The sequence below is a fragment of the Mus musculus genome, chromosome 2, assembly GCF_000001635.26.
Source record: "Mus musculus strain C57BL/6J chromosome 2, GRCm38.p6 C57BL/6J".
In the NCBI taxonomy this organism is placed as follows: Eukaryota; Metazoa; Chordata; class Mammalia; order Rodentia; family Muridae; genus Mus; species Mus musculus.
The window spans coordinates 150,257,280-150,277,460 of record NC_000068.7 but is presented as its reverse complement, the minus strand read 5'-3'; the positions used below and the strand labels follow the sequence as shown (position 1 = coordinate 150,277,460).

At 40.1% G+C, this 20,181-nt stretch overlaps 1 protein-coding gene across 1 annotated transcript; it reads right to left on the bottom strand.

Annotated features, from left to right (window-relative positions):
* Window positions 1–7,160: 7,160 nt before the first annotated feature.
* Window positions 7,161–19,944, bottom strand: Gm14124 (predicted gene 14124). Its single transcript, NM_001142410.1, has 4 exons — window positions 19,833–19,944; window positions 11,210–11,336; window positions 10,950–11,010; window positions 7,161–9,878 (listed from the first exon to the last, which is right to left on the bottom strand). The coding sequence occupies exons 1-4, from the start codon at window positions 19,833–19,835 to the stop codon at window positions 7,922–7,924; spliced, it is 2,148 nt and encodes a 715-aa protein (NP_001135882.1). The 5' UTR covers window positions 19,836–19,944; the 3' UTR covers window positions 7,161–7,921.
* Between the last annotated feature and the right edge of the window lie 237 nt (window positions 19,945–20,181).

The following is a 20,181-nucleotide window of genomic DNA, read 5'->3' as shown; positions in this document are numbered from 1 at the left end:
GGGAAATTGGTCTGAAGTTCTCTTTTTTGTTGGGTCTTTGTGTGGTTTAGGTATCAGAGTAATTGTGGTTTCATAGAACGAATTGGGTAGAGTACCTTCTGTTTCTATTTTGTGAAATAGTTTGAGGTGAATTAGAATTAGGTCTTCTTTGAAGTTCTGATGGAACTCTGCACTAAACCCATCTGGTCCTGGGCTTTTATTGTTTGGGAGACTATTAATGACTGCTTCTTTTTCTTTAGGGAATATGGGACTTTTTAAATTGTTAATCTGATCCTGATTTAACTTTGATACCTCGTATTTGTCTAGAAAATTGTCCATATTTTTTTTTTTTTTTTTTGGAGAAGGTACCATGAGGTGCTGAGAAGAAGGTATATCCTTTCGTTTTAGGATAAAATGTTTTGTAGTTATCTGTTAAATCCATTTGTTTCAAAACTTATGTTAGTTTCAATGTGTCTCTGTTTAGTTTCTGTTTCCAGGATCTTTCCATTGATGAGAGTGGGGTGTTGAAGTCTCCCACTATTATTGTATGAGGTACATTGTGTGCGTTGAGCTTTACTAAAGTTTCCTTAGTGAATGTGGATGCCCTTGCATTTGGAGCATAGATATTCAGAATTGAGAGCTCCTCTTGGATGATTTTCCCTTTGAGGAGGATGAAGTGCCCCTCCTCGTCTTTTTTGATAACTTTAGTTTGGAAGGCGATTTTATTCGATATTAGAATAGCTACTCCAGCTTTTTTTTTGGGACCATTTGCTTGGAAAATTGTTTTCCAACTTTTTACTCAGAGGTAGTGTCTGTCTTTGTCCCTGAGGTAGGATTCCTGTATGCAGCAAAATGTTGGGTCCTGTTTATGTAGCCAGTCTGTTAGTCTATGTCTTTTTTGGGGGGAATTGAGTTCATTGATATTAAGAGATGTTAAGGAAAAGTAATTGTTGCTTCCTGTTATTTTGTTGTTAGAGCTGGGATTCTGTTCTTGTGGCTATATTTCTAGGTTTGTTGAAGGATTACTTTCTTGCTTTTTCTAGGGCATAATTTTCCTCCTTGTGTCAGAGTTTTCCCTTTATTATCCTTTGAAGGGCTGGATTCGTGGAAAGATATTGTGTGAATTTGGTTTTGTCATAGAATACCTTGGTTTCTCCATCTTTGGTAATTTAGAGTTTTGCTGGGTATAGTATTTTGGGCTGGCATTTGTGTTCTCTTAGGGTCTTATACCCTATGTCCAGGATCTTCTTGCTTTCATAGTCTCTGATGAGAAGTCAGGTGTAATTCTAATAGGCCTTTATATGTTACTTGGCCTTATTTCCTTACAGCTTTTAATATTCTATCTTTATTTAGTGCATTTGTTGTTCTGATTATTATGTGTAGTGGGGAGTTTCTTTTCTGGTCCAGTCTATTTGGATACCTGTAGGCTACTTGTATGTTCATGGGCATCTCTTTCTTTAGGTTAGGGGTGTTTTATTGTTTATTTTGTTGAAGATATGTACTGGTCCTGTAAGTTGAAAATCTTCATTCTCATGTACTCTTATTATCCATAGGTTTTGTCTTCTCATTGTGTCCTGGATTTCCTGGATGTTTTGAGTTAGGGTCTTCTTGCATTTTCTTTGATTGTTGTGTCCATGTTCTCTATGGAATCTTCTGCACCTGAGATTCTCTCTTCCATCTCTTGTATTCTGTTGCTGATGCTCCATCTATGGTTTCTGATTCCTTTCCTAGTGTTTCTATCTCCAGAGTTGTCTCCCTTTGGGTTTTCTTTATTGTTTCTACTTCCATTTTTAGATCCTGGATGGTTTTGTTCAATTCCATCACCTGTTTGGTAGTGTTTTCCTATAACTCTCTAAGGGATTTTTGTGTTTCCTGATTTAAAGGCTTCTAGTTGTTTATCTGTTTTCCTTTATTTCCCTCTTAAAGTCCTCCATCCTCAACATGAGAAGTGACTTTAGATCCATTTCTTGTTTTTCTGGTGTGATGTTATATCCAGGACTTGCTATGGTGGGAGAGTTTGTTTCTGATGATTCCAAGTAACCTTGGTTTCTGTTGATTCTGTTCTTACTCTTGCCTCCTGCAATCTGATTATCTCAAGTGCTTGCTGCCCTCAATATATCTAATTGGAGCCTGTCCTTCCTATAATCCCAGTTGATTCAGGACTCCTCAGAGTGAGTCCAGCTTTCTCTGTGATCCTTTGATTGTGGGCTCCTGTGAACCTGAGATTCTGGGTGTGTCAGAGTTTTTGGCAGTCAAGCTTCCTCTGAGACCCTGAAATACTGGTGTGACCCAGCTCCTACTATCCTGGGATCCTGTTGTCCTAAGATCCTGGGCGTGTTACAGTGCCTGGAAGTGGTGTCTCCTTTGAGGACCATAAAGCTGTCTGGTCAGTGATCCTAAGATCTCGTGGAGTGTACTTTGGGGACTGTGGCGCTGTTCGTCAATTCCACGCCCAAGGTAACTCGGTGCTGGTGCCAAGTGGAAGGGACTTGTGCCCCTGGTCAAGCCGGTTTTCTACTTCCCTTCTGCTGTCTCAGGTCCTGCACGATTGGATTGGAACAGGTGTTGTGTTCCACTCACCAGTGATCCTAAGATCCCGAGGAGAGTCCTCTGGGGAACTTAAGGGTGTCTGAGGACTCCATGCCCTAGGTGACCTGGTGCTGGCACTGACCGGAAGGGAGAAGCTTTATTTTTAATAGCCAGAAAGTGGAAACCAACCAGATGTCCTTCAGCAGAAGAATGGGTGAAAAAAAGTGTAATTTATACAATGGAATACTATTCAATTATTAAAACAAGGAAAAATAATGGATTGAACCATAAAAAATCAGATAGACCAATGAAGTAACCTAGACACGGGACATGCATAGTTATGTACTTAATTATATGTGGATTCTAGCCACAAATTATAGGATTTTCATGGTACAATCCACAGAGCAAAGAAGCTAAATCACAAGGAGGGCACAAGGAAGGATGCTGACTCTCATTCAGAAGAGGAAATACCAGTCTTCAGAGGTGAATGGGGGGAGAGAACTGTGTGGGAGATGGGAAGGTGAGGGGACTGCTGGGGGACAATGTGTGGGAAGAGAGGGTGGAGAGCTGCAGCTCTAGCTATAGGTGGAGGACATCTGTAGGATATGCCAGAGACCAGGAATGGGGGAGGCCCCAGGGAATCTAGGAGGGTGACTGTAGCTGAGATTTGGTCCTAGCAGTGGGTGATATGGAGCCTGAAGTGACTACCTCCTATAGCAAGCAAGACCCCCAGTGAAGAAATGATGATTCCAACTCACCTACAAAACCTTCTTGCCCTACAGGAGGTGTATAGACAAAGAAGATGGGGAGTCTGAGTGCATGGCCTACCAATGCCTTCACATCCATAGCATTAACAAGAACCAAACCCTGGTAATATTAATGATACTCTGTCATGCTTACGCACCAGAGCCTAACCTAACTTTCCTCTTAGAGCCTCCAGACATCAGCTATCCAAATCTGAAGTTGAGACTGACCCCCCAAACATTGGAGGAAGCTCCAAAAGTCTTGTGGAGGATTTGTAGGAGAGATTGGGGAACCCAGAGGGGATAAAAACTTCACAAGTAGAGCAAGAGAGTCAACTGACCTGGACCCTTGGGTGTTCTCAGAGACTGAACCACCAATCAAAATGCATTCATGGCTGGTACTACACTCCCCTCCCACACACAAGCAGCTTGGTATTCAGACACCATACCCAAGAAATGGAGCAGGAAGAGTCCCAGACTATGTTGCCTGCCTGTGGATACTATTCCCAAAACTAGGCTGCTTATCTTTATGGAAAACACAATAGTTGAAAATGACTTCTTGTTTACAGTATGAAAAGAAGAGGATATTTTATTGCTGTAATGTTTCTGCCAATTTTATTTTTACGTCAGTGAGATGGCTCAGTAGGAAGTGACTACAGTATACAATGATAGCAACCTAACCTTGATCATTGAATAAAGATGGCCAAAATAGATGCTATAATGCTGTCACCAAGTCTCTGCTTATCTGACATTGTCTAAAAACCCATAATCACATTACACACACACACACACAGACACCCCAGAAACACTTTATTTAAAAAAAAAAAAAAAACCTTCCGTTACATCATCTAACATTTCTAGATAATCCTGTTTGGTGGGATACTTCCAGTGAAGTGCCAAATGGTAACTAATGGGAACATGAAGAAGCATGGAACATCAAATGATATGTACATATCTGCCAATGAAGCATTGCAGTAGGATATATAGTTGAGTGCTGATTATCCTACTCCATTATATCTCTGGCAGGTACATGAAAATGCAATTTTGAAAACACACGAGGCATTTAATGTTATATTCTATTAAACATTTTAATATTAGAACTGTTAAAAAGTGTTGACAACATAGCACACATTGTGATACATATTCTATTCTTTAATTTGTACTCAAGAGACTAACACATGAGAATCAAGAGATAAAATGTAGCCTTGACTAATGACTGACATCCAATGCAGGCTGGATAACATAGCCCAGAATTTAAAGGGAAATTGTGACATTAGCATTGTCAATTTCAAGGTGGTCCAATCCTCCTGTTAAAAGACAAGCCAAATTAAAATATTTTATAATGTCTTAGACATTGTGTTTTATCACAGTGAGAGAAAAGACATGAATACATACCCATAGTTTTACACCTGGATAAGTAATTTCATGTAATTGAAGAGTATTGCATTTACAAGTACAAACAAAATAAAGGGGGGCATCATCGCCTTTGTTCTTCCCTGTAAGAGTTCCTCACCCCATCCCCCCTACCCTTTTCCTCTTAAAAGAATGTTCCCCTACCCACAAGAATCCCCTGCACCCCACCCCATCCCACGGAACCCCTATCCATGGGGTATCAAGTCACTACAAGGTCAGGTGCATCTACTCCCAGAGGCTAGACCAGGCAGTCCTCTGGTAAATGTGTCTAGGGCCACAGACCAGACCATGTATGCTCTTTGGTTGGTGTCTTAGTCTTTGGGAGCTCTGAGAGGTCCAGGGTAGTGGATACTGTTGTTCTTCCTATGTGGTTGGCATCTCCTTCAGCTTATATCCTTCCCCTAACTCTTCCATATTGGACCCAACCTCAGTACAATCGTTGGCTCTAAGTATATGCATTTGTCAGTTGCTGGTAGAGGCTCTCAGATGACAACCATGCTAGACTTCTGTCTGCAAGCACAACATGGGATCAGTAATAGTGTCAGGGTTTGGTACAAGCCCATAGGATGGATGCCAAGGTGGGCAGGTAACTGGATGGCCTTTCAGTCATTCTCTGCTCCATTTCTGTCTGATTCCTTTACACAGGAACAATTCTGAGTTAAACATTTTGAAGATGGGTGGGTGACTCCATCTCTCCACTGGGGGCCCTGTCTATTTACTGCAGATTGTCTCTTCAGGTTCCAGCTCCCCCATCTTGTGCATTTCAGCTAAGGTTATCACCATTGAGTCCTGAAAGCCTCTCACATCACAGGACTCTAGGACATCCTGGAGTTTACCCCACACCCCATAGCAGCACACTTCCTTTCATTCTCCAGGCAATCTAAGCTTCTCTCCTGCTCCCCTTTTCCTCTGCCTCCCACCAAGATCCCCCTACAGTGATTATTTCATTCAATCTTTCTTTGTTGTTGCTGTCTTTTGTTTGTTTTTCGAGACAGGGTTTCTCTTATAGCCCTGGCTGTCCTGGAACTCACTCGGTAGACCAGGCTGGCCTCCAAATCAGAAATCTGCCTGCCCCTGACTCCTAAGTGCTGGGATTAAAGTTGTGAGCCACCACAGCCCAGCTCGTTCAATCTTCTAAGTGGGATTGAAGCATCCTCACTTGGGCCGTTATGTTAAACTTCAAAAGGTCTGAGTTTTATCATGGGTGGTTTGAACTTTCTGGTTAATATCCACTTATTAGTAAATACATACCATGCATGTCTTTTGGGTCTGGCTTACAGAACACCCGATATTTTCTAGTTCCATCCATTGGCCTGGAAAATTCATAAGATCCTTGCTTTTAATAGTTGAAGTGTATCTCATTGTGTAAATGAAACACATTTTCTGTAATCATTCTTCAGTTGAGGGACATCTGGGTTGTTTCCAGCTTCAGCCTATTATGAATAAAGCTGCTATGAAGGTAGTGGAGCACGTGTCCTTTTGGTATAGGTGAGCATCTTTTGGGTATATGTCCAAGAGCGCTATAGCTGGAAGATTGATTTCCAATTTTCTGAGGAACTGCCAGGATGATATCCAGAGTGGTTGTACCAGTTTGCAAGTCCATCAGCAATGGAGTGGTCCTCTTCCTCTACATCCTCACCAGCATGTGCTGTCACTTGAGTTTATCATCTTCACCATTCTGATTGGTGTAAGGTAAATCTCAAGGTCATTTTGATTTGCAATTCCCTGAGGACTAAGGATTTTGAACGATTTTTTAAGGGCTTCTCACCTATTCATGATCTCTCTGTCAAGAATCTTGTTTAGTTCTGTCTCCATTTTTTAATTGGGTTTTGGAGACCTCAACATAAAACCAGATACAATGAACCTAATAGAAGAGTGGGATATTGCCTCGAACACATTTGCACAGTGAAAATTTTCCAAATAGAAAACCAATGACTGAGGCTCTAAGATCAACAAATGACAAGTGGGACCACATAAAACTGAAAAGCTTCTGTAAGACAAGGACACTGTCAGTAAGACAAAAGAGCAACTTACAGATTGGGAAAAGATCTTCACCAACCCTATATCCAATAGACAGCTAATATGTAAAATATATATAGAATCCAGAAAAATAATCTTGTGTAACTGAATATGTGTGTCAGCTATAGATGTTACCAAATTTAGTCATAAATTGCCTTCAACATGAGTTCGTTAGGTTCTCAAGGACTACTTTGATATGCAAAGGCTTTAAAAGATGGATTATACATAAAACATTTTGTATGAAGATACCATGAAGTGCAAGTATTACACCCCTGATTGCAATTATGGTTTCCTTTGCAGTATGACTCTTTATCTGTTCACACTACTACATGCAAATGACTTACAAACTGTATATTCATAAGATTCCTATCCACTATATGTTGTTTATGAATTTGTGAATAGCTGTGTTGTGAAAAATCGTTATCACATTGATTAGTTTTGCTGGGTTTCTCTCCAATGTGGATTTTTTTCTTATGTATTCAAAAATGACTGTAGTATGCAAATCTTGGAAATAAGCAAATGAATCTTGTCCTAAGAATTGCCTTTTTGTTATCGGCATCAATTTAATCATAAGATGAACCTAAGGTCAAATTTATAGGCCCTAGAGGAGCTGGAGACTTACAAATAGTGGACCAGCTTCAATTATGCATCTTTGGTTCATAAAAACCATGACTGTTCCTAACCATTTCTTTTTCTATGCATCTTTTATTCATCAAAACAATGTCTATTCCTAATCACAAAACAACAAATTGATATGATTGATTAGATTGTAGCACCCTCATTCTGTATCAGCTGACATAGAAGACTACATGAGGAAAGCCCCTATCATTAATTCTGAGTGGTGGGAAAATGTAGCTGTAATTTGGCACAAATGTTTCTGGTTCTCAAACATAAAAACTCTCTATATAACACTCTGGTTCAGTATCAAGGTGAGTGTGGGGACTGTCACAGTTCAGCTTTCAAGTGTGTTCTCTAGCCCTGTTCCATCAGTAGCAGCTTCGTTACAATAAATTCTAGTCACTTGCATTACATGAGTTTGAGTTGTGTTGGATCTCAGAGGACCCTATTACACAAAGGCTTGACCACATTGCTTACACTCACAGACTTTCTCTACAGTATGAATATGTTCATGATGAAGATTATAGAAATGTGCAAAGGTTTAAACATACTGAATACCCTCATAGGGTTTCTCTTTCATGATTATAAAGACTTGTGACATTTGAAAAGGCTTTACCATACTACTTAGTATGTGTTCTAACATGCACTCGGAGTTTATTAGAATATGCAAAGGCTTTGCCACAATGCTTACATTCATAGGGTTTTTCTCCAGTGTGTACTCTTTTATGTTGTAAAAGATAAGTGTTTTGTGCAAAGCTTTTACCACATTGGTCACATTCAAAGGGTTTCTCTCCAGTATGTGTTCTTTTATGCATTTGAAAATTACTGCGATGTATGAAGGATTTACCACATTCATTGCATTCATATGGTCTCTCTCCAGTATGTGTTCGTTTATGATACAGGAATCCACTTGGAGACGAAAAGGCTTTACCACATTGATTGCATTCATAGGGTTTCTCTCCTGTATGTGTTCTTTTATGTATTCTGAGACGACGAGAACATGCAAAGGCTTTACCACATTGTTTACATTCATAAGGTTTCTCTCCTGTATGAACTCTTTTATGGTACTGAAGAGAACTGGGTCTTGCAAAGTCTTTACCACATTGGTCACACTTATAAGGTTTCTCACCAGTATGTATTCTTTTATGTCTTAGGAGATGACTCTTAATTGCAAAGGATTTACCACATTGGTTACATTCAAAGGGTTTCTCTCCAGTATGTGTTCTTTTATGACTTCGGAGTTTAGATGAACATGCAAAGGCTTTACCACATTGTTTACATTCATAAGGTTTCTCTCCTGTATGAACTCTTTTATGGTTTTGAAGAGAATAAGTACTTGCAAAGTCTTTACCACATTGGTCACACTTATAATGTTTCTCACCAGTATGTATTCTTTTATGTCTTAGGAGATAACTCTTACTTGCAAAGGATTTACCACATTGGTTACATTCAAAGGGTTTCTCTCCAGCATGTCTTCTTTTACATTGTTTAATACAACTGTGATATACAAAGTCTTTACCACATTGGTCACACTTATAAGGTTTCTCACCAGTATGTATTCTTTTATGTCTTAGGAGATGACTCTTACTTGCAAAGGATTTACCACATTGGTAACATTCAAAGGGTTTCTCTCCAGTATGTGCTCTTTTATGTCTTCGGAGAACAGTTGAACATGCAAAGGCTTTACCACATTGTTTACATTCATAAGGTTTCTCTCCTGTATGAACTCTTTTATGGTACTGAAGAGAACTGGGTCTTGCAAAGTCTTTACCACATTGGTCACACTTATAAGGTTTCTCACCAGTATGTATTCTTTTATGTCTTAGGAGATGACTCTTTCTTGCAAAGGATTTACCACATTGGTTACATTCAAAGGGTTTTTCTCCAGTATGTCTTCTTTTACATTGTTTAATACAACTGTGATATACAATGGATTTACCACATTCATTACATTCATATGGTCTCTGTCCAGCATGTGTTCTTTTATGATACAGGAGACCAATATGACATACAGAGGCTTTCTCACATTGATTGCATTCATAGGGTTTCTCTCCAGTGTGTACTCTTTTATGTTGTAGGAGATGAGTATTTCGAGCAAAAGTTTTACCACATTGGTTACATTGAAAGGGTTTCTCTCCAGTATGTGTTCTTTTATGATACAGGAGACCACTTTGACCTGCAAAGGCTTTATCACATTGATTGCATTCATTGAGTTTCTCTTCTGTATGTGTTCTTTTATGTCCTCGGAGACCAGTTGAACATGCAAAGGCTTTACCACATTGATTACATTTATAAGGTTTCTCTCCTGTACGAACTCTCTTATGGTACTGAAGATAACTGGGACTTGCAAAGTCTTTCCCACACTGGTTACACGCATAGGGTTTCTCACCAGTATGTATTCTTTTATGTCTTAGGAGATGACTCTTTCTTGCAAAGGATTTACCACATTGGTTACATTCATAGGGTGTCTCTGCATTATGAATTTTTTCTTTTCTTTGGTTATGACTCTGAAATGCAAAGGCTTTATCACATTGGATAAACTCAGAGAGCTGCTGTGCAGTATGACTTCTTTCATGCCTGCAAAGACAATTGGCACATGTGAAAGCTTTCTCACACCATTACACTGATGAATCTTTTCATTTTTGTGAATATGTTTTAGGATTTGGTCTAATTGTAAAGAACAACCTGATTTTAATGTACTATCACTTTGTTTACACTCATGGAGTTCCCCTTCATTATGGGTGGTTTTGTATCTTCGAGGATACTTGGACTAAGAAGAGCATTGATTACATAGCTTATATTTACAGCACCTTTCAACTATAAGAGGTGGTTCATATATCTGAATAGAACAGGAAGAACTTTACCACACTGAACATATAAATTTTGCTATTGTGAAAGTAATACTATATTTGCAAACCAAGACAAATATAAGAATTTCCACATTCCTAATATTACAGAGATAGTCCACAGTATTAGTTTGTAGATGTCCACAATACAGTTGGAAAGCCAATTATTTGTAAACTTGTAGCACATTTAGAAAGCCTACCCAAAGTGGGGAGGACTACATATCTTCTAATTGTGCTGGAAGATAAGAGAGGTGTGTTGCTTCTTTCAATATATTCCTATTGTCCCATGGCTTATATCCATTGTAACATATGACATCCCTAATAAAAGAATAACAAGTAAAAGGCTTCCAATGAACTAACAGTTTGGTATTTTTCCACATACAATTTTGTTATAGGGATTAAGGTTTCTCCAGCACAGCACTCTTGACTATCATAAAGCCCATCTTAATAAACTTAGCAATGTTTTTACAAGTATACGACTGACGTCAGTTTTAGTATGGACTACATACTTATTAGAAGGTTTTGTACATAAACTTACCACCTATTCAATGTGTATATTTTACAATGTCTAAGTGTAGGAGGTTAAACACACTGGCAATTCTTCAGCATAGCCCTATTGGGCTATGATTTAAATGGTAAATCTGTTAACTCATTGTTTGTTTTTGTACTTAGAGGAATGGTTTGAAAACACAAAATAGATTCCTGTCACTGACATACACAGTTTATCATAATTCAATAATCATTCATAACTTAAAGCAGTGCTTCCAAGGCATATTCTTATCAGTTTGCACATGAAAATTACCTTTCATATCTTCTAGAAATATGAAGATGTTCTTCCGTATTATGGTCTTCCCAAACGTAGCCTAAAATATAGAGGCCATATGTTAGACTATTGGGAATTAGGAAAGTTTAAGTTACTAACTTCAGTGAACTTTACAACCAAGCCTGATTAATTCACCTCATTCTTCCGCATTCTCAACGGAAATTACAAGAACAAGTAACAATAACAAAGAAACAGTTGTACTGACATTTTCAAAAGTGAAAAGAAATTCACTGTCTTACCTATAGCAGCGAGATTCCTGTAGGTCTCCAGCATCACATCTCTGTAGAGATTCTTCTGAGAAGGATCCAGCAAAGCCCACTCTTCCCGAGTGAAGTTCACATGCACATCATCATAGGTCACTCTACCCTAAAATATCCCAGGCATGTGTGCATGAGAAAACATATTACTGAGAACACTGTAAATACATATTTCATTGAGAATAAAGTCATATCATTCTGGTAATTCCTGCACTTAATTCCTGACACAAACACCTTAATGTAATCAAGGCATTTACGAAGGAAACTGAATAATGAATGAACTTCACCTCTGTCATTTCTACACCCCTTGAAGAGGATAAAACCCTGAAAGAAAGTGGTAATTAATAGACATAAACCCACAAGTAAACAGTTCAACACTACCGAGCACACAGTAGAAAAAATGTATTCGTAATTACTAAGAAAATGATGAGCATGCTGGGTGTATTACTTGTGCCTTGAATCCCAACACTCAGAAGGCAGACCCAGGTGTATCTCCTTGAATGGTAGGGTAAGCCTGGTCTATGCCATGAGTTCCACGACATCAGGAGGTCCATATTAAGACACTAACTCCCCTGTACAAATCAAACAAAGAAACAAAAAAGATGGAAAGAACTCAGAGGTCTTCACTGAAGCTCCTACAAAGAATTATATATTCACTGCAGGTCTGTATTCATCTTCCAAAAGCCTCAAGTGACCGACCCTGTTTCAACAGTAAAATTAATAAGTGCTTATTAATAAGGTATGCATGTTTAAACATTTACAAATAGACAAATGAAAATATTAGCAAGAAAAAGAGAAAATATTCACTATATAAGTCTTTTTGTTTGTTTGTTTGACTGTTTGTTATTTTGTTTGTTGAGACAGGGTTTCTCTGTATAGTCCTGGCTGTCCTGGAACTCACTTTATAGATCAGGCTGGCCTCGAACTCAGAAATCCGCCTGCCTCTGCCTCCCGAGTGCTGGGATTAAAGGTGTGCAACCCCATGCCCGGATTCGCTATATAAGTCTTGATCATGAATTAGGAACATAGGGAGGGAGAGGAGGCTCACCACAGGTGTTTCCTATGTCGCTTATAATTGGAGCAAATTACCAGTATTTACATGGAGGCGCATAACTGTCCATTGGACCAATTCAGGAGTTGTTAGGCCATCTTCTGCCTACTGTGAGCATCAGGTACACAAGATAAATATATTCATGCATACAGGGAAAATACTCATATTCACTCAAAAATTTAAAACAAATCCCACAGGTAGTAATAATGCCACACACTCACAATCCAATGGAACATCCATGTAGTAGTAATCACAGGACATCCTGAGAAATATAATATACTGTCTGTCAAGTTTCAAAATCTGAGTGTGCCTAAAGTTCAGCACATCAGCTTATGGATGCATATACAAAATTTACATTCCAAGCTAATCAGCTAATAACATAAAAACAAAACAAGCCAGGCATTTTGGCCCACATCTAATCCCACCCAGCACTCTGGAGAGAGAGGCAGGTGGATCACTAAATTCAAGTGCTGCCTGGTCTGCAAATCTACTTTCACGACAGCCAGGGCCGCACACGTATACATTGCATTCAAAATCAAAAATAAAAACAACAAAACCAAAAATATAAAAATATCAGTGAAATACCTTAGCACTGAATTACAGTTGCTTCTATTGTGTCTTATATGACTTAGTGATAGAGTCTATAATGATGAGACTATGACAGCAGAAGAAAGAAACTGATAAGTTTCAACCACAACATAGTAGACATATTTCAACGTATTGAGTACATGGTGACTCTGGTCACTATAGATTCATGGTCATTCTCTCATGAAAATATATTTGTCTAAATTCAATGGCTATAACAGCCCCTGCCCTTTTCAAACTTCCAAAGACTCCTTTGACACTGAAAGCAATCTTGTGACTGCCACACCTTGTAAAATCAGGAAACAAATTATATCTTTCAAATATACAATGGCATAAACAACCCTTTACATTCCAATATGGAAGAATGTGTACATTGGACCATGACAAGAAACCCAACAGGGCAAACTCTAAATCCTGTAGCTCTGTCCCAGCCACATGACACTTCAGTTTTAAAGTGCTTAGGGGGCTCTATCCCTGATATTTCTCATACATCTTTCAGTTTCGGTACTTCCACTCCCTATATGCATCTCTCCATGGCAGATTCTCATATCATAGGTATCTCAACATCTTGTGGTCTCAAAATACAGCTAGGCATCATCTGCACAGCTTCATAACATGAACACTCACAGTATCCTCACTGGGGCTGCAACTCTGACAAATATAGAAGGCTGGAATAGTGCTGAACTGAAACTAGAAAGGAAGAATCCATGACCATAATTTCACAACTTTCTTGATTTCAGAATGAGCACAATATGGGTGAGCCTGAGAAATTTGGCTCCTCAATTGGGATGGAGCATACCATGCATATACCTTAGTTATAGCAGGTTTAATATGTAGTTCCATCCTGGGAGTGCCAACTCCTTCCATTAATTGAAGGCATAGCAGAAGAAATTATTACTCTTAGGGCACCTTCTTAGGCTGCAAATCCAGAGCAATGGGCTTCACATTAATGGTGATAATCTCTTAGTTGCTAAAGCACCACAACACAAGATCAGGGAAAGCTTTCTGTCCCAGTTTCCATGGTCCCAATAAATACCACAGATAATCCCCAAATGCCCTTCTTTTTCTGCTCCATCTATGTGTCCCAGCCCCTACTCACAAAGAAACACCTTCTCAACCATATGCTATGCTTGGCAGAGGACCACTTAGGCTGTCCATAGATCTGCCACAGTTACCCTAGATGCAATTTTCAGTTTTCTATAGCATTGGATTAGAACACAAAATGCAGCATCCCCAGATGAGTGTGGTGGCACACGCCTTTAATCCTAGCACTCGGGCGGGAGAGGCAGGTGGATTTTTGAGTTCGAGGCCAGCCTGCTCTACAGAGTGAGTTCCAGGACAGCCAGGGCTACACAGAGAAACCCTGTCTCGAAAAAACCAAAAATATATAAATGAATAAATGAATAAATAAATAAAAGCAGCATCCCCTATCTTCTGTCAAGTGTCTGTCAAGATTACTAAGAGCATCTTTTCCTTGAGTCTCTTCCCGAACCTCCCAAACCAGCAATCATTCCCTCTTGAACACACCCAGAAACCACTCAAGCAAACCAGCAAATATTCCCTCTTGAACACACCCACAAAACAGATAAGTAACTGAGGCCACACTCAGCCAACATACTCTCTGAAAAGTCAAAGAGCCAACAGAAATCCAGGCTCAAAACTCCCACCAAAAGAAGACAACCCAGAAATCAGCAGGTAGGCCTATAAAGACCACAAACCTAGATGCCTAGACACCAACTTAGGAACACAATGACAGCCAGGAAAATATGTCACCAATAGAACAAAGCTATCCTCCAACTGCATGTCCTGAATATTCCAACCTAACTTAAAGCACCAAAAAAAATGACCTTCAAAAAGCAACTGTATGAAGGTGATAGAGGTCCTTAAAAGGGAAATGGATAAATGCAGGAAAACACAATCAAACAATTGGACAAGTCCAAGCAATTCTATAAGTATAGCAAGAAAACCAAACAGTTGAAGAAAATGTAACCATTCACGATGTATAAATGGAAATAGAAATATAAAGAAAGCACAAAAGAGAGGTTGGCCCTCCCCTACACCATGTCCTCACAGATTTCCATTATTCTCCTGGCACTCTGGCTTCTTTCCTATCTTCCCCTATAACTGATCCTGACCTCATTTTCCCCTCTTCCCCCTATATCCAGATCCCACTTTCCCCTTTTCCTTTCCTCTCCTACCCTGATCCTTCCCTCTGACTTCCATGATTAATTTGTTCCCCTTTCTACGTGGGATTGAAGCATCCTTGTTTGGGCCTTCCTTCTTGTTAATCTTCATACTGTCTGTAAGTTGTAGCATAGATATTCTGTAATTTTGGGCTAATATCCACTTCTCAGCGGGTACATAACCTACATATCCTTTGGATCTGGCTTTACTCCCTCAGGATGATATTTTCTAGTTCCATCCATTAGCCGGCAAATTCATGATGTCCTTGTTTTTAGTGGCTGAAAGTCCCAGAGATGTGGGATGTGAGAGGCTTCCAGGATAAAAATGCCAAACAGTGGGGATAGGGAGCCTGCAAAGACCAACTCCAGATATAGACAAGGCCGCCAGTGTTGAGATGGGGGCACCCACTTACCTTCAAAAGGTTTGACCCAGAAATGCAGGGACGAACAGGAACAGAGACTGAAGGAAAGGTTATTTATTGACCTAACGAAATTGCGATTCCTCCCATGGGCAGGCACCAAACCCTGTCACTATTATTGCTGCTATGTGATGCTTACAGACAGGAGCCTATCTATCATGGCTGTCCTCAGAGAAGTTCTAGCAGCAGTGTGCCTGAGAGAGATGCAGATACTTACAGCAAACCACTGGATTGAGGTCGGGGACCATGATGGAAGAGTTAGGGCAAGGACTGAAGAAGTCGAAAGGGATGATAAGAATAACAGTATCAACTAACATGGAACCCTCAGAGTTCCCAGAGACTAAGGCACCAACCAAAGAGCATAGGTGGGCTGCTCCATGACCCCAGACACGTATGTAGCAGAGGACTGCCTGGTCTGGCCTCATTGGGACTGGATGTGTCCAATCCAGTAGAGACTTGATGCCCCAGTGAAGGGAGATATGCTCTGAGAATGAGGTAAGGGTGGGTGGCTACAGAGGCTATATGAGAGTGGAGGAGCATCTTCTCAGAGGAAAAGACTAGACTGGATGTGGTGAAGGACTCTGGGAGTAAGTAAGGCAACATTTGGAATGCAAATAAATGAAATAAATAAGGAAAAATTATATTTTCTAGAGAAAAACATGACACGTATCAACAATCTATTCAAGCATTATGATATGATGCACCTCTTTATTCTCTTTGCACTTCTAAATACATATTTTTACATGAAATTATATCCAGGAGTAAAACTTTAATCGGTAAGGTGTTGCGGGGGGTAGAGGTTTATGTGGGGGAACACCGAGGAAAAGGAGTGGGATGGGATGAAAACTTTAGGAAGGGGAGACTGGGAAAGGGGGAAACATTTGAAATGTAAATGAAAGAATTTTATAAGTAAAAGAAGAAGAATTATATAAAAGATAGCAAAAACTAAGGGAATTCTGTAAATCAGATTTTTGGGACCGCTAAGAGGAACTAAACAGTCAAGGTTAACCCACAGAATAGAGATGGATGAGAGAATCTCAGACAATAGAAGGAATGGTTACACGGGACAGTAACAATTTTAAATCTAAAAGTTGCAAAAATTTATAACAGGAAAGTTGATTCCAAGGCTATATGTCATGTGGGAAAACTCAGATTGCGCTATAGTATTTTGAAGAAATAGTATACACATTGGCACAGTGTAAATTCTATACTTATAACAAAGATAGCATAATCAAGAATGTGTACAAAATTTGTGAAAGAATGTGGGGAAGCAGAGAAAAAGCTAAAAACATAAGCCTAAAATGCTATTCAAGTTTTCATCAAAATACCTAATGGAACTACTCCAGGAAAAATTGAACTTGACCAATGTTACCTGTGATTGTATGTATAAAGAAATTAAATAAACCGAGAATTCATGCTCTGATAACAATAACTCAAAGTTACCCCTAAAGTGTTATATATCTGTTTCTCCAGCAACTGCTGATGTGTCATTCAAACTCCCCATGTTCCAGAGTTCTCTCTGTAAATAAAGATGATGAGAAAGATGGGCTAATGGCTCTGCAACCCCTCATGACCCCTTGGGATTTCAGGTAAAACTAGCCCCACTGAAGCCTCACAGAGAACAATGTTGAAAAATAATTTAATGTGTGCTGCCTGCCACATGGATTATATCACAAGATGTGCAATCTGTCTTATCCACCTACCCAAAACCATGCACACCTGAGAAGTTATGCATCATAGAGACGCCTTTTGTCCTCTGGAACTGAATTTCCATGAATACCATTGTAAATGGAGGCAGTGGAAAGGTAAGAGGATTCTAATCAAATACTACTGAAGGATGACCCCTATCACTTTCTTTCTACTAATTCCTAAATTATTTGTCCCACATAACTGAATGTGGACGTTTCTGAAATTCTAGAAACCAGACCTTCATTCTTCCAATGTCTTCCTACTACGTATCAAAAGCAATGCTTGCATGTACACACTGAAAAATGACAGTATGAACACCACAGACTTCCACTACCAGCGCTCTACAGCGCCCCCCCCACCCCAATTGGAATTCAGGCTCGGGAAGGTCAGAGGCCAAGGGCCTCTGAGCATATCACCACATGAACCAATCAATCCATAGTCTGTCAAACAGTCCATTTCAGTCTCAGCATGGCATGGCTTGTGGTCTTCCTCCCAGCTTGCTACAGATGCATCGGAGGGGAATCCTGGAAAGAACCTGCAAGCTACCTTCCAATGCTGCTCCTGATTATTAGGCCTACCCAGGGTCCCTCCTTAGTTTACAAAACTCAGATAGACTCAGGCCAACTGCAGCCCTTCTACTGGGGGAATAGGAGAGCAAATGCCTTGGCCAGCTGAAACCTTTCCAGATCTGCCTTTCCACTCTATGTGCACACAAAGCCCTGGTCTGGAGAAATTGTATTTAACAGAATGTTCCAGTCTCCCAGAGCACTTGTTTTCCTTTTTCCAGGCACAGGGTCCTTTGTTTGCATATTCCTTTACACATGCCATGTTCAGTACAGCCATGTCTGCTTCATAGTTGGGAAGTCCTGCAGCCAAACTGCAGTCACATTAGAACAGTAGCAATAGTTAAAAGAAAAAGTGCCTATGAATTTCTTAACAAGGAGTGCTTAATGGGAGGTGAATAAAAAAAAAAAGAAAGAAAGATTAAGTAAAGGATACAACCGCTTGTATGTATGGTAGAACAGAAAGTTTATTATACATAAAAGAGAGAACATAATCAAAGCCAGGAATATCTAGGAGAACAGAGTACAAAGTGAACATGACTCTAAACCATGTGGAGAGAAGGAGAAAAGCAAGATCCTGACAAAGAGATCAAGATGACAGATTAATAATAATGACAGATTAATAATAAAACAAACAGGTAATCAAAAAGGTTGGATTGCATAAGGAATGGCAGCTGGGTGAAGGGCAGCCCTACCGCTGGGCTAGAGGGTGAGGTATGCCAGCCATATGACATAATAGGTAGGGACTGAGGTCTGCTGACAGCCTGTTCTGCTGTGACTTGTTAAATAAGCTCCTCAACCAATTGTCCAAGGGGTTCAGACTTATTTGCAGGGAGAAAGAAGAATGATATGATTGAATTATACTTGCAAAGATTATTTTTACAAGTTGAAACACACTTTACGGTCCAATATTCTTCAGGGACTAAGCATAAGTACTAGAGCGCTCCAAGTCTTTTCTCTCACATGCTGGATTTTCAGACAGGAAAATTAACATTCCCGTTAGGCACACCACATCAGATTGTCTAGATCTTGTGTTCTTTGAACTAGTGTAAATATGGAAATTTGGTTTCTAGAAATAAGTTCAGTTCCTCGCCCAGTTTTCTGAGTGCCCTGCTCTGGGAACCCACCAAGATCACCGGTTTGTACTTTTACTGATTGTCTAAAATTGATTACCTGACTACTCATTGCTATTGTCAACTACTGTCAAAGCAGAAAGGCCCTCACCTTCCTTCTTCTCCTCCTTTTCTCTGCTGTGATTACACCAGCTTCAAAATTGGTCAGAGAACTCAATGCTTACACAGGTCCCTCTCTTTTTGTAATCCCCTCACCCCAAACCAGAGAGGTTGGAGGACACCCATTCACTGGTCTATATCTCTTCTCATTGACCTGAGTCCAGTCAACACCATGCCTTAGTATTTGTTGTGACCCTATAATGCCATCTTGAGCACCTTGTTAGGTGCCTGTTCTTTGCTATCAAGATGGGCCTTGTTGTTGATAGTAAAGGAGAGCTGTCTCTATTTTTATAGTTTGGAGACAAATGTCTGGACAATCCTGGTAAACAAACACACCCATACTGTTCTCTAGCAGGCCGGGTTAGCATGCTATGTACCTGGGGGGGGGGGCGTTTTACAGGCAGTCCTCTCTCTGCTACTTTCTACTTGGTGCCACTTCCTACTTCCCAATTAAGTCTTTAGCATCATCAATTCTACTCTTCTACATCACAGCTTAATATTGAAGTGCTACTCAACATATGATAGGGCTTTTACAGCCTCCACAATATTAACTCCAAATGGATCTTACACCTCCATATTAAATGCTACAGGCAGAACTTACAGAAAATAGAAAACTGCGGTTCTCAGGGTTGGCATCCTGCTAAGTATTTTTTGGGCACACAAGCCCCTGCCCCAAATGCTTTGTAAAAATACAGCTCCCATAATAAGCTTCTTCAGAGGCCACCGCCAGGTACAAGGAGAGACTAGAACCACAAAGGACCTCACACGTGGCCATATCTGTCTGGCCGCTGCTTACAGTCCAGCTGCTGGGAAAACCCACCACATGTGCACCCTTTACTAAACCGCTTGCTCCTCCCTTTGTGGGAGATGATCCTGCACTTACCATGTCCGGAAATTTTAAGCTTTTCAGAGCTCCCTCACAGCACCCAGCAGAGGCACTCAGAACACACAACAGAGAAACCTTCTTTCAGGCTCAGATTCAGACAGGAACTTACAGGCTTGGTAACAGGAAGAGCATCCTCTTCTCCTGATTGGCAGGCCCGGCTGGAGGTTCTGATTGGCTAGTGCGTCTTGAGTGACATGAGCACCACCCTTAGGGGTCTAGTGTACTGAAGAGAAACTACCAATGTACCTAGTGGTTCCATCTTGGGAGCAGTCCTTTTCCAGATCAGCTGATTTGCATTTCAGTAGCACAGTGCCTGCCCTCTAATAGCCTTTTGGTCTCTCCTCCC

Bases quoted from the DNA above. Each gene is read 5' to 3' on its own strand.
- Gm14124 (NM_001142410.1), bottom strand. The intron at 11,011-11,209 runs GTAAGACAGTGA...TCTATATTTTAG, and splicing joins CAGGAATCTCGCTGCTATAG to GCTACGTTTGGGAAGACCAT. The intron at 9,879-10,949 runs GTAATTTTCATG...TTGTCTTTGCAG, and splicing joins ATTTCTAGAAGATATGAAAG to GCATGAAAGAAGTCATACTG.